We start from the raw sequence: 18,167 nt of genomic DNA on the forward strand, positions 1-18,167 counted from the left end.
TATTAAAAATACTTCAAACTTTTAAGGGAGACATAAAACAAAGTTTGAATAAATAAAAGTATATTCATAAATAGATTATAAATGTCAGTTATTCTCAGATTATTTTACAAACTGTGAAACTGCAATTAAAATTTTAGAACATTTTCATCAGAAGCTAATAAAGCACACTTACATTTCGTTTGGAAAAATAAATTGGGAGGACTATCATGGACTACTTTGCTGAAAAAGATCAAGAAAATAAGGAAGCTCTAGCTCAATCAGCTAAGAGAGTCTATTATGAAACAGCATTAAATCAAAACAGTGTAGTGGTGTTTATAAAATAAACTCTAAATAATGTGACAGAATAGAAAATGCCCTAATATAGAATTAGCAAACACATAGATAAATTCTCTATCTCCTTTTCCAGGCCAAATGCAGCATTAATTTATTGTGACAGTATTTCATGCTTGGTCACATTGCAATCTATTACTACCCTGCTTTTTTTCCTACTTGAAAAGTCTATTGAGACAGTTGTAGATTCACATGCTGTTGTAAGAAGCAATACAGAAAGACCTCTGTACACTTCACCCAGTTTCTCTTGTGGTAACATTCTCTAAAAACTGTAGTGTAATACCACCACCACAGTATTGATATCAATTCCATCCACTGATCTTGGTTGGATGTCCCCGGTTTTACTTGTGCACGTGCTCATGTGTGCCTTTAGTTCTATATGATTTTACCGCTTCCGTCAAGGTACTGAACAGCTCAGAACCCTTGAAACCCTTAACTATTCCATCATACAGACAAATACAAAAAAAAAAAACCATCGAAATGGTTAAATATGCCTTTAGAAAGGAAGTATCTGAACTCAGCGTCATCTGTATCAGGGGTCAGCAACACCTTCTGCGGTATCCAGATAACACGTGAGCCCTGGGTGCCTCTGTCTCCTCCAGCTCGGCCATCAGAGCCCAGAGGGAGTCACAGCGGCATGTGAGTGAGCGGGTGTGGCTGTTTCCCAGCAACACAGCATTCGTGGACCCTGGAATTTGACTTTCATATCATGTCCACAGGTTATGAAATAGTCTTCTTTTGATTTTCCTCCCAACCATTTAAAAATGTAAAAAAACCCATTCTTATCTCTCAGGATGTACAAAAATAGGAGGCTGTGAAAAACAGCAGGACTTAGGACACGGGCCATAGTTTGTTGACTTCCAGTCTGTATAATGGCATTGGGAAGCATAGCTTAAATTAGCTCATAAATTAAAATAACTTAGAGACTAAAGAGTAACAAAAATCAGGTAACAAAAAACAAAGAGATACTGAACATAATATTAAAGTGCAATGTAGAATTAATTTTTTTATCAGATATACAAAAAAGTAAAAGAAAAATACGGATGGCTATGACTATGAAATCAATTCTAACAAGATAAAAAGGAACATATTTAAAACCATAAAAGCATCAGGAGATGCTTATTAAATATATACTACTACTAAAATTCTAATAAACTGGCAAAGAAAATGAGAAAATTCACAAATACAAAAACATATAGAAAATATTGTCTTGCTTATATTGGAAGTAATATAAATTAAATGACAATGTGGCAAAATGTTGAACCCCTTATGTCATTAAATAGAAAAAAAGTAGAAATGTATTAAATTTAGGTGAATAGCCTTTTAATAAACACTTCTTATTAGTGCAGATTTCTGGATCACAAATTGACAGCGTTTATTGAAAGCTCTAAGAAGGTTCACCCCATCCACATGTGTTAGGGTTCAGGGGAAGCAGAGCCCAGAACAAGATTTAGAGACGCACGAGGTTTTCCGGAGGAGAAAGGAAGGTAGGAGGAGGGTTGGGGCAGGAAGCACCACGGACTGCGAAGGTTCAAGGGGAGTCTGGTCAGGCTGGTGGGGATTCCTTCAGCCAAGTCACTCCCGGAGCTGTTTGTCCCACTGCATGGGGTCATCAGAAGGGAGGTCTCAGCAATGGTCCTGGTGGGTCTGTGCTGTTGAGTTAGCGGGGCTGCCGACCACTTGGGACCCAGCAGCAGGGCATTTCTGCGGTTTTCTATCATCTGCGTCTACAACCTCACCCACAGAAGGGTGTCTCCAAGACATGTTTCAGAGAAGATACAGTCTTGTGTGTACATGGAGGATTATCGTAATTTTAGTAAAACATGACTTAGAAAATGTCAAATTTTCAGAATACTCTCCTGCCATTAAAATGAAATTGATTATTAAGAAAAATGAAAACTTAAGATATAGTGCCAAAATCAAAAGTACTACAGAAAAATTGAGTGTGCGATCTACTTATGATTCTGGAATAATTAAATTATCTGTCTATCCATGCAATACAGAAAGATTGGGATAGAAAGAAAGAAATACTTGCTGAGTTAGGATGATGGAATTTGGAATAATTTTTTTTTACAGTTGTGGTTTTTCTCTGTTACATTTTGTAGACAGTCATTCAGTGAAGTAAGAGAGAAAATAGAGAATTGCAGTTCATCATACCTGGAGTTTATGGACAGGATTAGGGCTTGATCACTTATGACACTTGTGTATGCATCCCATAGGCTGTCAGCCTTGTGCTCCTGTATCAGGAAAAAGAGAGTAATCCATGACAACAGACCTGGGAGCCTCGTGGCATCATGGGACCACACTGGACTGCACTAATGGGACTGTTTTGGATGGGGGGATAAGCCCACAAGTTCATAGATGTGTTAAGACAAGGCAAAGTGCAGTTTAAACCCACAATACCAAGTACTGGCCTTTTTTGGCTTCTTTGGCTATATGTGCTCATATAGTTAGCATTTTTGGACACAGTTTTGTGAGGAGTGCCCATTACCAGGTGCTCTCCTGCACACCACTGTCACTATTGTCATTCTGGTGTTCTGTAATAACGTGGACCTCTGCTTCCAGTCTGTTAGCCAGCTCCTCTTCTCTTCATGGAGCCAAATTTGTCACTGCGTTATCATTCCCCACATTATTGCTCTGCCCCTGTTATTTAACATCACGTCTTCCGTTGCACCGCTGACTTACAGCACATACCTTCCTTGTCGGCAAGCATTTACTGGTGCCATATTACTGCTATGTTTATTTAATGCAAAAGCCAAGGCACACAGTTGCCAATAATGAGGGTGGGGGAGCTTAGAGAAACTGGTTCTTCAGGGGGGTCATTCTAGGAAGTTACAGGAAGAAGCCAGGAATTTGTTGTTGTTTGGAGTGTGTGACATGCTCACTGGTATTCCCGGAAATTCTCCAGTGCCTGCCCTGGGGGAGGGTGACTGCCATTCCTGCCTTTCACTTCTGTTCTGTGGCTGCATTCTCTTTCGTCCCATTTCAGCTACTCCCTAATCACCATGGGCCTTCGCTGGACACCACAGTAAATGGTAAATGATAGAACAGTACAGTCCTGGAAATCTGTACTTTGTAAGACATTTCAGAACACTAGGTGCTAGGACCAGTCTAGTGGGCTCTAAGCTTTTAAATATATTATTTTGGCTTTCTTCTCTAAGCTGACCACCTGTTTTTATATGTATCTCCTATCATTGACATTTTTGTTCTCTATCTGTTGTCATTCTTGGCCAGAAAAATTGGAGTCATGCCAATTTAACTAGATCTTTCAGTCTCAGATGTTTCCAAGCACATGTATATAATATGTGTTTCTGATGCTACCTTAGCCTGCAGGAAAATTGGGTTGTTGTAATAATCACGATTCTGAGGAGATCTGAATTCTAATTATTCCTAATAACTCCCAAGCAGTCCTGGGGATGCTCAAAGGGGGCCATGGACTTGGTCCTCTAGAATATGATGTGAGTCTGCACATTTTTCCTTCATTTCTCCATCACTAGAATTTAGACAACAGCAAAATACCAAAAAGTGCAGAGAGATGGGGTACCTGAGTTGGGGGTGTGCATGTCCCGTGCCCTCACCTGCCGGGCTTGCTGTCTGTGCTGGGGTTTTACTGAACATAGTGAAGCTGGTGTTGGCCGTCTCCTGTCTCCAGCACCCTTGCCAAGTCCAGGTATTGAGAGAGCTGAATAAATTCAGCCACCACTCCCACACCTAGTGAAATCATTTCCACTCCTGCAGAAGCCACCAGAGCCAGCATCACTGCACTGCACATGCTCTGTGTTGTGGCTCTCCTTGCTTTTTCTCGTTCTTCTATTGCAAACGTAGGTGACAAATGCACAGTTTGACCCAGCGATGGAACTGAGATTGTCTGCAGAAGTGTCTCTTTCAGTAAGCTTTTAAAGCAGTGCACCCGGTTTATGTAAACAATTTAAAAAGCAATGCACATGCATGTACAAATGGGTAAACAGCTGGCACTGCTGTTTCCAAGTCCCCCCGCCCTAGTGTACAGTTGTGGCCGGTTTCCTGGGCATCCTTCCAGAGACAGGATGTGCACACATGGGAATGGTAGTAGCACTCTTTGGTGGAGAAGACTAGAAGATGGTTCTCTTTTTTTCTGTAACTGCTGCTCCGATGCTCTGTCCTCTCTTCTTTACCAACCTCCTGCCCTGGAATCCCTCCTAAGTAACTGTCACCCTTATTGACTCATTCCATGAATGTTCTGTCTTTTAGTTATTAAAACAGCTTCACCATTATTATTAATACTGAATCCTGTTTAAAATCTCCAACCTCATCATTTATTTAGTTTCCCTCCATTCCCAAGGCAGGCAAGATTCTTGGTTTTGGGGTCGTCAGAAGGTAGCGTGGTGCTTATCTCAGTGACTCTGGAATCAGACTTCACAAGTCTGTATCCTGTCTATGACACTTGGTAGTTATGTGACTGCAGGCGGGTCACCCGCTGCCTCAGTTTCCGCATCTTCCAAGTGGGGATAATGGTAGTCCTTACTCTGTCAGGCAGTTGTGAGGATTAAACGAGCCACTCACTAAAAGCACTCAGAGTGAGCCTCACACACTATGTAAATACCATGGAAGGGTTAGCCATTTTTGCCATTATGGGAATGGAAAGGGGGTTTCCTCTCTCACAGTTCACTTATCTTTATCTTTGGGGTCGTGGCTGTGAACCGGGAAAAATCTGCACTCGTATTTTGTTTGCCCACACCGTGGCTTCTTGTCCTCCTCCTGTTGGTTATGACTTTATTTCTTTAATTTTAGTTTGAGAGTCTATTTATTAAAGCTGGGGACAGTGAAACAAGGACAGGCCTAGAGTAGCAGCAGCAGCAGCAGGAGAGCAGAGCAGGCGGGGCTGCTCTGGCTGTCTGGGAATGCTGCGGGAAGGAAGTGAGCCCAGGTGGGGCTGCTGTCCGCTCACTAGAGAGTCAGAGAAAAGGGGGCCTTGGGGACAGTTTCAAGGGGTGATCCTGGGGCAAGCTGCCGCTGCCCACTGCTCCCCTGGTTGCAGGTCTCATAGGGTCCCTTGGAGGTTCGGAGATGCACACCTGTGGGGGAAGAAGTAGGGGAAGGGAAAAGTGCAGGCATCCTCCTGGGAGGGAGAGCGAGTTGCTGGTCATCACTTGTGACACAGTTGGGTGGGAAGGATTTCCCACAGTGGGGTGATGGAAGGAGAGGGCAGACAGTGTGGTGGGTCAGACTTGCTCCCTTTTGAATTAAGGTTGCAGGTCATTTCCAAGGTCACACAAGGGTATACAAGAACATGACTTTGTAGTGGAAAAAAAGCCAAAAACAGTGTCCAAACAAACTACCATTTTTCTCTTTCACCCCCACACATGTATTTTAGGTATTGGTTATGACAGTCTCACAATGGAGAGAAATGTTTCCCCCCCAAGAGATTTTGGTTACATTAATGCCCTCGTAGAATATAACATACCAGGTGTTGCCATTTCACACTGGACTGCAGACTCTGGAGGTCAGTGACTAGTCAGGGAGAAGAAGACCAGTTAAAAGGAAATACACTCAATTTCTTGATATACATTTAATGTCTCACCACTGAGTGTGGTATATTCTGAGATTTGAAGCTGGTATGACCTTGATGGTAAAGCCCAACACACACCCACACATACACTAAAACTTCAGACAAATTCATTATGAATGTTTCTGAACAACACTTAACACAAAGATTAGCAAATAGGATACAGAAACACGTTAAAAGAATACTGAACTATAACCAAGTGGTATTTATTCCAAGCATGCAAGGATGGTTCAATAAAAGAAAACCTATAATACAATTCTCAACATTAATTGCTCCAAAAAAAGAGAAAATTCACATGATCATTTTTATTGAGGCAAAAATTTCTGGTAAAGTTTAAATCTATTTTATTGATTTCAATTCTTAATAAAATAGATATGCAGTTAATTTCTTAATGTGGTATATGAACACAAAAACCCTAACCAGATGTAATAAGGAAATAATTAGAAATATTCTCATTAAGAACAAGACAAATATGACCATTATCACTCTCATTTTCCATTTCTGGACATTCCATCCACCATTGTTAGAAAACAGAAAAATAAAGTGTATTAAAATTGTAAAGGAAAAGGCTTTATTATTTTTGAATTTATACTTCATGGGAAAGGTACTTCATAAGTGCCTTTTAAATTTCTTTTATGTTATCAAAATTATTTAATTAGAATTGCATTCATCAATTAGTAATATGTTTGGTAAAATCCCATATAAAACCTTTGGGACCTGCTATGTTTTTGTTTGGTTGAGGGGGTAGCCCTTTAAAGATTATTTTTATAACTTCCATTTTAATTACTCTGCTTAGATTTTTTAGGTCTCTTGCAATTCACTTTTTAAAATATTTTTAAAAATTTTAGAATAATTTTATGTTTACAGAAAAGTTGCAAACATAGAACAGAGTTCTCATATGTCCCTCACTGACAGTTTCCTGTAATATTACCATCTTACTTAGTTGAGGCACATTAGTCAAAACTAAGAAATTAGTATTATTAATGAAACTGTAGGCTTTATTTGGATTTCATTAGTTTTTCCACTTGTATTCTTTTTCTGTTCCAGAGTCTGATCCAGAATCCCTCACTGCATGTAGTTATCTGGTCTCCTTAATTTCCTTCCCTTCTGTCTTTCACTGTCCTACAGTCTTTCCTTGCTCATGACCATGACAGTTTGAGGAGGACTTGGTCACATATTTTGTAGGACATCACTCAGTTTGCATTTATCTGGCATTTTTCTCACTGTTAGATGGGAAATACAGGATTTTGGAAAAATATCACAGAAGTAAAATGTCCTTATCGTGAGATAGTACAGATTTTGAATAAATTCACTAGTCCTACTCTTTTCCTCTTATCAAATTCAGGAATTTGATACCCTGGCTGGCGTAGCTCAGTGGATTGAGCACAGGCTGTGAACCAAAGTATCGCAGGTTCGATTCCCAGCCAGGGCACATGCCAGGGTTGCAGGCCACGGCCCCCAGCAACCCTCACACATTGATGTTTCTCTCTCTCTCTCTTTCTCCCTCCCTTCCCTCTTTAAAAATAAATAAATAAATCTTAAAAAAATTTCAGGAATTTGGCTTCATCTTTAATGTAGGCTTTCTTTCCTTCTGCCTTTCTCAGATTTAGTTTGTTGTTCTTTTTCTCCCTTCTTATTTTGGATATTTGATTTACTTATTGTCATTCTTTCTGGTTTATTATTCTGATTATTTAAGGTTGTGGGATTTTTTCTTTGTCCCATTTCGGCTGTATGCTATAGGTTCTAATATGGATTATTATCATTAGTCTGTAATTTCTGTCTTAATTTTCCTTTTTGACTGAAGAACTCTTTAAAATAGAATGGTTTAGATGGCAAGTGGTAGGCTTATTGTGTTTGTTTCATAGTCCCTTATTACTTTCTAAATTTTTTTTTGCATTGTGATCAGAGAATATTTCTGCTATTCCTACATTTTGAGAGTTACACAGAAATTCTTATCCTAACATATATGGTTATCCTTTATGAATATATTTTTCTGTGGGCATTAAGAAAAAAGATAAGTTCTTTGTTTTCATGGACAAAGGTTGATATGTGGGTCTCTCTCTCTCTCTCACACACACACACATACACACACTTACCTATGTCTTTACTATCTCTTGAATTCTTAGAGGTTTTATGATTCCTTGTTGTCATGCTGACATAGGTGAATTAGTCTTCTACTACTAATGCTGCAAAAGAGTATTTTGTATTAAACAAATAAGTTTCCTATAGTTTTGTTTTGATTTATGAGTTTTGATACATTGTATGATATGTAGATCATAATAATTTATTTTTTTCTGCTGTGTAAACATTACCACAAACTTAATGGCTTAAAAACTACCCATATATTATCTGACAGTTTCTGTAGGCCAGAAGGTCAGGCTCTGTTAAGGTTTTAAATGAATAGGATGTAGTATTAGCTCGCCTGACTGGAATGGCATGGATTGCTCTCTCATTAGACACTCAAGGTCCTCTCCCAAGGTCATTTAGGTTGTTGGCTGAATCCAGTTAAAAACCTCACCTGATTAAGTACATACATGAAGAAATTTTAAGACAGATCTAGAATTTTTCCTATGATATATTTTTTCCTAGTCTATATTTCTACACATGTATGGTTTATTTTAATAAATAAATTGTGACCAACATTTTTATTGATATTTAAACTATTTATCTCATGAACTTTTCACCACCTGATGAAATTTTCTGTTTCTTGACTCCCTGAAATCCAGCTTCATTGAGGACAATGAACTGCTTACGGGAGGGGAGTTCACTTTTAGAGCTTGCGTGTTGGGGGTGAGACCGAACACTGGTGGGTGTCAGCTGATGGGTCATTCAGACTTTCGTGAGTTAACGTAAGTGCCCAAGATGTCTGCCAGGCAGGAGGGGTGTAGTCAGATGGTGGGAAATAGAGGCGGAGTTAGGAAATTAATTGGCAAAGATAAATTCTTCCAAGCAGTAAATCTGGGAAGAACTTCAGTAGAGAGCCCATGATGAGATACTCTAATATATCCATGCTTCCTTCTTTTAACAGAACAAAAACTAAACAGTCAAGGCTAGAAAGAAGATAGCTTTGGATGGACCGAAGGATTAATGGGAGAAAAACCACTTACTTGTGTGTAATTTTTCTGTAATTGTTGGCAAGGCAGGGTAGCAAAGAGAATCTTTCCCTCTTGTCCAAAAGTAAAATACTTAGTCAAGCAAAGGAATCCTGTGAGATGTTGTCCCTTGTCATGGCAACCACATATCTCAAAGATTCCATTCTGGAATGGGTGTGGTTCCTGTCTAGAAAGCACTGACATGCATAGGTAGCTGCTAATGCTTACCTGTTACCACTGAGGAGGGAAGCTTTTGGTTTATAAGTTACCAGCATTGAAAGCTAGTTCTCAGCCCACAACAGCCCATTAGAAGGTGGGCAAGGGATATGAGTAGAAAATTCACAGAAGAAGAAAACTGAGTGGTCAAATAAATACCAAATGCCCTTTGGAGTATGGAAATGCGAACCAATGATAATACCATTTCACAACAGATAAGTAGAAATAAAATAATAACTAAAATTTAAAAACCTGTGGAGTTCGTATGATAAAGGTAGAGAGAAACTGGAACTTCCTCATACCATGGAAGAAGTATAAGTGGATATAGCTACTTTTAGAGCAATTTGTCAAATTGTAGCAAAATTGAAAACCTATCCCCTTGAATTTCCAGTTGTAGATCCATAGACTTATAAACATTTGTACAATTTGTGCTCTAGGAGACAAATTGTAAGGATGTTCATTGGAGCATTGTTTTTGTAAGATATGATCCAATTCTATAAAATGCATCCATTTAAAAAATTCCTCACCTGAGGATATGTTTATTGATCTTAGAGAGAGGAAGGGGGAGAGAGAGAGAGAGAGAGAGAGAGAGAGAGAGAGAGAGAGAGAGAGATTGATCAGTTTCCTTTCATACATGCCCCTGCTGGCGAGTGAACCTTCATTCTAGGTATGTGCTCTGGCCAGGGATCAAACCCACAACCTTTTGGTGTACGGGATGATGCTCCAACCAACGGCACCAGGGCTACAGTTGTCTTTTAAATCTGACAGGTAAATCAAACACAAATACATTTCTACTGCTTTTTATATTTACTTGTGTTCTTTACTGGAGTTTTCTCTGTGTGTATATTTGAGTTACTCTCTAATACCCTATCATTTTTGTCTAAGCAATATTTTTAGTATTCTTCATAGGAAAGACATGATAACAAAAATTTCCCTCATTTTCATTTATCTGTGAATGCTTTAATTTCTCATTTTTTTGCAGCGTAGTTTTGCAAGGTATAAAAATTTCAGTTGACATTTTTTCTCCCAGCCCTTTGTGTATGTCATCCCACTACTGTGTTGCCTCCATAATTTCTGATGACAGATTGGCTGTTACTGTTACAACCGCTGTTACTGTTATGACCGTATCTTACATGAGTCACGTTTCACTGTTGCTTTAAAATTTTTCTCTTTGTCTTTGTCTTTAGACATGCTACTTAATATTCTTTGAGCTTCTTGTAAGTGTAGGTTAGGGGTTTGAATCAAATTGGAGGAGTTTTTGGCCATTAGTTTTATAAATATTTCTGCTCCTATCCCCCCTTTCCTTCTGTGACTTATAATAGACATAGTTTGGCATACTTGATGATGTCCCACAAGTCCCTGAGGCTCGTTTATCTTTCCTCATGCTTTCTTATTTCTGTTCTGTAGACTGGATGATATCGACTGAACAATGACCAAGTTTGCTCATTTTTCCTTCTGCTACTAAAATCTGCTGTTGAGCCCGTTTAGGGAATTTTTTATTTCAGTTATACTGTTCACACCAGAATTTCTATTACAGTTAGGTTGTATAATTTTTATTTATTTTTTTGATATTCCCCATTTGGTGAGAGAAATATTGTTTTTATCCTTTTCTTTAGTTCTTCAAAGATATGATTTGCTTTAGTCCTTTCATTGTATTTGTAATAATGTATTCCAGTCTTTGTTCAGTAAGTACAATATCTGGTTTCCTCTGGGATAGTTTCTCTTGATAGCTTTTTCTTCCTGTATATGGAACATACTTTTCTTTCTCTTTGTAAGTGTGATAATTTCATTACAATCTGGACATGTAACATAACATAATATAGTAGCTTTGGAAGTTGTATTACCCCTTACTCACAGTTTGTTGCTTTGCTCATTGTTCTTGTCAGTTTTATTTTTTGAATGTAGTAACTTTCCTGGACTAATTTTGTGAAGTTTATATCCTTTGCCACATGTGTCAACTGAATTTTCTGCTCAGTTAGCTACTGATACGGCAGCTTTCCTTACAGGCCTTGAACCAGTAAGCCTTCCAACCCTTGCCAAGGGGCTCTGAGTGTGCTGTTATAGAAGGCTGTCCACACTTCCAGTAATTTATAACACTGCCTTAGCCTTTGCTTCCTAATTGCAAAGAACCTCATGCCTGCCCAGAGGTGAGAGATTAGAACCTCCTCAGGTCTTTCCTTGCCATGTGCAGAGCCCGGTACATAGGCATGACTTCTAGATTTCCAGGGATATGTCAGAGTTTTCGAAGCCCACTATGGACATTTCTATCCCCAATTTTCCCTTTTAAGATTTTTGGTCAGCTTCTTAATTTGCCCCAACTGGTCTCTGCACCTCAGGCAGCTGCCATGTTAAACAGTTGCCACTGGTTGGTTTTGACTGTTGCTCTGGGAATCGGCCTGTTTGCCTTGGAAGGTCTTTGTGTCAGATGAAAAAGTCCTGTGGATGGTAGTTTTTTCGGGGAGATAACAAATAAGTCAAATAGTGATAGTTCCCTGGAGGGCTTGGGTGAAGCCGTAAATCTATCTGCCCTCTCCAACAGTGGCTAGGCTGCTGATTTTCATAGCTACTGTTGGTTTTTGGCATTTAAAAAAATAAATGTTTCTGAGATGATTGCAAGCCTTTGATTAATTCCCCAAGTTCTGAAGAACTGATTTTGACAATTTTGTCAGTGTTCTCACTGCTCTTACGGAGGAACAATTTTTTTAAAGTTCTTACTTTAGTATCACAAAAGTACTTGCACTGTATTGTTTTTAGTAGGGAAAATGTAATGGGAAAATTCTTATAATAAGAAAATGGACAAAAAAATTATAATGTCTTCATACAACAGAACTCAGCAGTTAAATAATAGGCTAAGATTATATATCTACACATGAATAGCAATAAAAACAAATTATAGAATGATATATTATTAAAAGACAGAGAGAATATTTTTGATGAATGCATACAGGAGGGGGGGACCCCCTATAAAAACAGAATTATCTTCTGGAGGGCAGGCCCCTTGTAGTACAGGTTTCTCCCACTAGGTGAGTGTTCTAGGAACCCATCTGGGTCAGTGAACTAGCTGGCATTGTTGCGAGAGGCTGCATTCAGCTTCAGTGAATTTTTTTCGAAGACTCAACATGCTTGCCCGTTTCATCATGGGCAATTTACAAGTGCGCCTGCTCAGACTGCACTGAGTGTTCAGCTGTTTTTGACCAAAACAGCGTAACCCCCATGCCCCACCCTCCCTATTCACTTGATCTTGCTCCGGGAGGCATTTTTTGTTTCCCTGGATGAAGAAAGTCCTCAGAAGGAAACATTTTGCCATTTTGGAAGAGGTGAAATAAAAAACAGCAGAAGCACTAAAAGGCATCAAAATTGACAAGTTCAAAAACTGTTTTGAGCAGTGGAAAAAAACGTCTCGATAGATGTATTGAAGCAAATGGAGGTGACTGAAGTTTAAATATGTAAGAATAAATACACAATTTTTTGAATAAATTTCTTCTTTTGTGTGTCCTCCTCACCCCATATAGAAAGCTAGTTATTTTTACAAAACACGGGCTGTGAGGATAAATGCATGATAGTGATGGGGGATGGAACCGGAATGAAGGGGGAAAAGGACTAATGTTTTCCATAATACATTTTTTAAAAAGAAAATATGGACCCATGAGTATTGGCTCTGTTCTGTGCTTTTCTCTATTTAAAACTCTGGAAGAAGAATGTTATATTGGATTGAATTTTTCTGTTCTCTGGGAATTTACTTGATTCTGTCCAATTTAAAAAAAAATCTGTGGGTGGGGAGCAAACCAAAGACAAGAGTGAGATGAGTTGGGTCTGTTACAAAATGATCTTGAAATGACTTTCAAATCTGGAACGTTAAATTCTGGTTTTCATTCTGCTTTTAAGTAATCACAGGTTCAAATCAGACAGAAAAATATGAATCATTGGCTTCTTCCTCTCTAAGAATTTTGGTGGTATGATTCTGCTCCAGCCAAAGAAAGTTCACTGTTGGCGCTGTTTCTCTTCTCTCCCCACAGTGCCGATTTGTAATACCTCCTCAGCTTCCAAAGGAGGGGAAGGGAGCTGCTTTCGAATTTTAACCACTTGAAAGAATATCACCCCTCTCTTCCAGAGGTCACTGACATCCCATCAGGGATGTGGGAGCACAGATACCTGTCAAATTCTCTTTACGAGTAGGAGTGGGGCAATCTGAATTGCCTTGATACAAAATCCTTTTCTCGCATGACTCTTTGACAAGGGTGAGGATGAAAAGCAAACCCAAAGCCAGCCCCTCTTGGCCCAAACTTAGCCAGAGAAAGCCTCCAGGCCCAACAGTGTGCTCACTACAACGTGGAGCCAGTAGGTGTCACTACAGATAAAACTTGTGGGCAGCGGAGAGGATAACTGGGAAAGCAGAAAAGGCCAGTGAAATTTGCCATGCTAATGGGGAAAACGGAAGTTTCCACCTATTACCTCCAGGAAATGGTTTCAGACCTTGTCTGTCGTGTCTGTGTGTGGACCTATTAGAGTTGGCATCAGCTTTTAACAGGAAAAGAACTCAATGAGCTAAGAAAATTCAAGACGTATGTTGTAGGGTCTCTGTTAATGAAATGTGGTTAACATCCTGAGCCTCTCGTGCTGGAGTCTCTCCTGGAAATTATGTCTAAAGTTTCAACAGCTTCCCCCAGGAGGAAGTAAACTGAATTCTCTTTAGACAAGGAGACTTGATAAGATTTTTTTTTCAAATCTACCTCTACTATTTGCTGTAATTTTTTCCCCTTCTATGTCTTTATTCTGAAAGCCATACTGGCAAATAGTGTGAATTCAATACATACTTGTTGAATGAATAGTATGAAAGAAGGGAAGGAAACCAACATTAATTTAACATCTCTTTATGCCTTGTTCTGTATTGCTTTCTTAACATTTTAAAAATATAATCCTTATAAAAACAAACAAAAGACCACTGTGTGAAGCAGTTATTGTAGCCATTGCTTTGTACATGCAGTGCTCATGGAACATACTCACAAGGGATCTTCACTTGTGTTTCTCATCATCCCTTTGCACCTTGCTCAGTGTGAAAGCCCTACCCTGCTCCCAAATAGAACCCTCAGGCACCCCTATGGCATTTCTGCTCTCTCGTTGCTCCTAAAGAGTTGTATAATCACTTTAAGTGGCAGAACTACCACAGTTTAGTAACTAAAACTGTGCAGTTTCATGCAATAACACAGCTTACTCCACCTTAAGTCACAGTGCTTCTTCCCATAGCTAGAGCTGTTGGAGACCTGCCGGCCTTCAGAAGGAGTTAAAGAATGTTTCTTCCCTTTTTTACTCAGCCCCGCCCAACCCCCTAATGAGGGTTGGAGAGGGTGCAAAAGAAGAGGAGATGAGGAGGCAGTAGTTTCTTTGTGTGCGTAGTGCTTTTGACACATTCAGAGTCCCCATTGGAAATATTTGATTGCATGTCCTGAGGTGCCAAGCTAAGCATTTTCTTCTGGCTGGCCATTCTTCCTCAAGTTTTACATATACTTTTACTTTCTTTACTCTTAAAAATTTCTTTTATATAGTTAAAAATTGTACTAAATGCTTGGCATTTTCTATTATAATAATAGAATTCCCAAGTTTTATTTGAGTGCATGGCCTCTTGGGATAAGGACTTACGTTCCCTAGTATTCCTCCTCAGGGCCCATGAGCAAATTCTTGGAAGTGTCCTTCAATGGAGAGGCTTGCTTTGTCTTCCCTTCCCTTCTTCCTATTGGCTGCAGGAAGGACAGGGTCATTGCAGACTGGACAGTGAAGCGGAAGCCCTGTGCCGAGGGTCTCAATGACCCCTGACCTGATCCCCAACAGAACTGACCTGGCAACATCTCACAGTTACCTCTGGACTTGACTCATAAGTAAAGATAAGTTAACTTCCAATCTACTGTCTTAAGTTTTTAGCACATGCACATACAAAATCTGAACTGATAGAAACACAGAACTAAGTGAGATTTAATTTTAGGAAAGCTGTTGCTAATAAATAAAGTCAAGATTGGGAAAAGAGCCTTCACGCGTGCAAACTGATTTTTATTGCCCTACGTGTGTGGCACCGTATGAGGTTCTGGAAGAAGAGGGTGAACAAAGGTGAAGTGAGGGGGGCCCTGCCCGCAAGAGGTCACTCTCATTCCCTCTTTGCTCTTCCGGGGGCTGATTTCTTCCCCTCCAGCAGCTGCTTCTCTGTTCTCTGAGGGAGCACTCTCTCTTCTCTTGTTATCAAAATGCGAGTGATGAGCGTGGGCCTCACTCACTGCTGCCAGGAACACAGGTTTGGGCCTTTCTGACACATAATTTGGAAACACCAAGAGCCCTGGAAGAGTCCACACCCTGCAACACAACAGTCACACTCCAAGAGATGTAGAGATAGGCATTCATTCAAAACTGTGTTTAACTAAGGCACTCATCACAGTATTATTCATACGGTGAAACACAGGAGGGATGCAAGTATCAACAAAAGGAAAATGATTGCCTCAATTATGTGGTGTACCCCAAATTAAATAATGCTATGCAGCTACTAAAATGATGTTCGGGAGAATTTTTAAAGATGGACAAACTCTAACAATGTAATTTTTACTAAATCAAATCAGAATGCAAACCTACATATATTGTGAATCTACTTATATAAACATTAAAGAAGAATGAGACAAAAACAGCTTCCATAGATAAAAATTTAATGGATGATTCATATCCATAATTCGGAACATACAGAAATGGAAGGATAAGACAGTAGAAATGAGCCACAACCCACAGATATGAGGCCGTTCTCAACCATGAAGCTCCAGTTCAGTCCGCCCAGACTCAAGGAACACAAAGATACCGAGAAATAATAAATCATTGTTGTTTTAACTAGTAAATGTTGTTGTGATTTGTTGCATTATAAAAGCTAATTGATAACACTTAGTCACTGATACCCAGGGAGCCATTGCTCTTCTCTTCATTGTTAAAATATTTGGGAGAGGAAGGATTCAATTTTCAATGAAGAACAGTACTCCTGAACCTGCAGGCAAAGTGTGCACGTCCTACACCACACCCCCGTCACCCACACCTTTACCTGCAGAAAAGCAGACTTCATGACGGGTGGAAACTCCTGCCAGTTGACTGTGAGTAGTAACATAACCCGGACTGGCTCTGTGAGGAGCCAGAGATCAAAGGCTCATTAGCGCCTCGGCCCTTCAGGCGTGCTCCCCACCTCCCCCCACGCTTGCCATGAGCTATTCTTGCAGGACCGTCTTGCCCCTTGTGTGTAATGGGAAGAAAGTCTGAACCTTAGTTCACTGAAATGAAGTCACACTTCGGAGTAGAGGCAAGCATCTGAGTATCAAATATTTTTTGTCAGGTGCCTGAAAAGGAAAGGCAGGGAATTCGAATGAGTGTTGGAAAAACAGGTTGTCATTTCTTGGCAACACATTCCAGTTCTTTCTTAAGGACCTTGGGTGGAAATTTTCCCCTCCTTTCATTTTTAGCCCACGTGTGTTTCCAGGGAAACCCAATCCTTCTACTGCTGATTCATTGACACTTAACTCACACAATGGTTTTCAAGAACTATATCCAGGGGGCCTTTAAAACATGATTTCATTTTCTGGGAGAGTGAGCTCCGAGTCCTGCCTGCCTATCGCAGAAGCACGCACACCACGGGGATGTGATGTACAGTATTTGTCTCTCTCTGCCTGACTTGTCTCACTTGGCATAATACCCTCTAGGTCCATCCATGTTGTCACAGATAGCAAGATTTCATTCTTTTTGTTGCTGTGTGATATTCCATTGTGTGTGCATTCTATATACCACATCCTCTCAATCCATTCATTTAGTTGTGTGTTTCTGTTAGGAACTCACCAAGTTATTTATGACACACACATATATATATATATATATATATATATATGTTCATTTTTTACTTACAAGAAAGAATGCCATGCTATGGTTATTCAGACTGAGGTGTTTGGCAGGCATTTCCTCAAAACCAAATGAAGTAAGTTTGCCACTTCAGGGAAAACAAGTATCTATTGCTAATGATAAAAGCAAAGTTTTAAAGAGAAAATTAGAATCTTGGAAAATTTCATCTACCACCATGAGTTTAACAGCTTCCCAGTACTGAAAGACTTCTGATTAAATTGGTGGTGATATTAATGAATGTGATATTGCATCAACATTTGGGAGATCTATATAACTCAGTAAACCAGCATGTTTCAAATTGCTAATGTGTGATATTCCAAAATGAGGCGTGAGTGACAGATCTCAAAGTGTAAGGCAGACAAGGGCATTTCAGTGTAATTGAGTATGAAAAGTTTGTTGATATGGTTTAAGATTCCATATTGCCACTAACCTTTAATACATCACCTCTCACCCACTTCTGCATAGCAGCAAAGAAGAGCCGCAGATACGCAGAGAGCACATGGAGAGCACGGTGTCGCGGGGACTAGGAGCCGTTCAGTCATTACTGGGGCAGGGGTTCTTTTGCATGCATGTCTGCCATTGAGCAATGTGTTTCAGACACTAAACTACTTTGTTGAAATTACTGCTTAGTTTACAAATGCTTCCCTGCCTGCACATGGTTTCTAAGAGTAGTTACTGCTTCATAAATTTCTTTCCCATCAACAGTTTACATGACGAGGAGACGTGAAAAGGGTCGATTGACTTTTGCAAAGGCTCATTTTGATGATCAGTACATTTTAAAACAATATTTTGAATAATGACTTCAATTTTTAATTTCCTTGTGAGGATTTCTTCAGTCCGCCACTGAAATTTCCTAAGAGTAACTGACCTATGAAGAGATAAGTTGAACACGTATTCGAAATCCACTTTAGCTCTCAAGTGCGTCACAGATTAAAGCTTTGTTCTTGGCAGTGCAGGAAATATACGCCCTACTTGAAGACTGTTTTTGGGAAAGAAAGCGCTTACTTTGGATGTTCTCCATGAACAGTTGGGACACTCTCAAATAACGCAAACGCTTTCTTTATTTTAAGGCAAATGAT

General features: G+C 39.6%; 1 protein-coding gene across 1 annotated transcript in view; it reads right to left on the reverse strand.

Moving 5' to 3' along the window:
* The window catches only part of MROH9 (maestro heat like repeat family member 9), an 86,397-nt gene that overhangs the window by 38,881 nt on the left and 29,349 nt on the right, over positions 1–18,167 (reverse strand). The window contains exon 4 of the mRNA XM_036015761.1: positions 2,488–2,605. Within this exon, the coding sequence (XP_035871654.1) occupies positions 2,488–2,605 (118 nt within the window). The remainder of the gene's footprint in view (positions 1–2,487; positions 2,606–18,167) is intronic.

The sequence above is a fragment of the Phyllostomus discolor genome, chromosome 14 (assembly GCF_004126475.2).
Source record: "Phyllostomus discolor isolate MPI-MPIP mPhyDis1 chromosome 14, mPhyDis1.pri.v3, whole genome shotgun sequence".
Classification (NCBI taxonomy): domain Eukaryota; kingdom Metazoa; phylum Chordata; class Mammalia; order Chiroptera; family Phyllostomidae; genus Phyllostomus; species Phyllostomus discolor.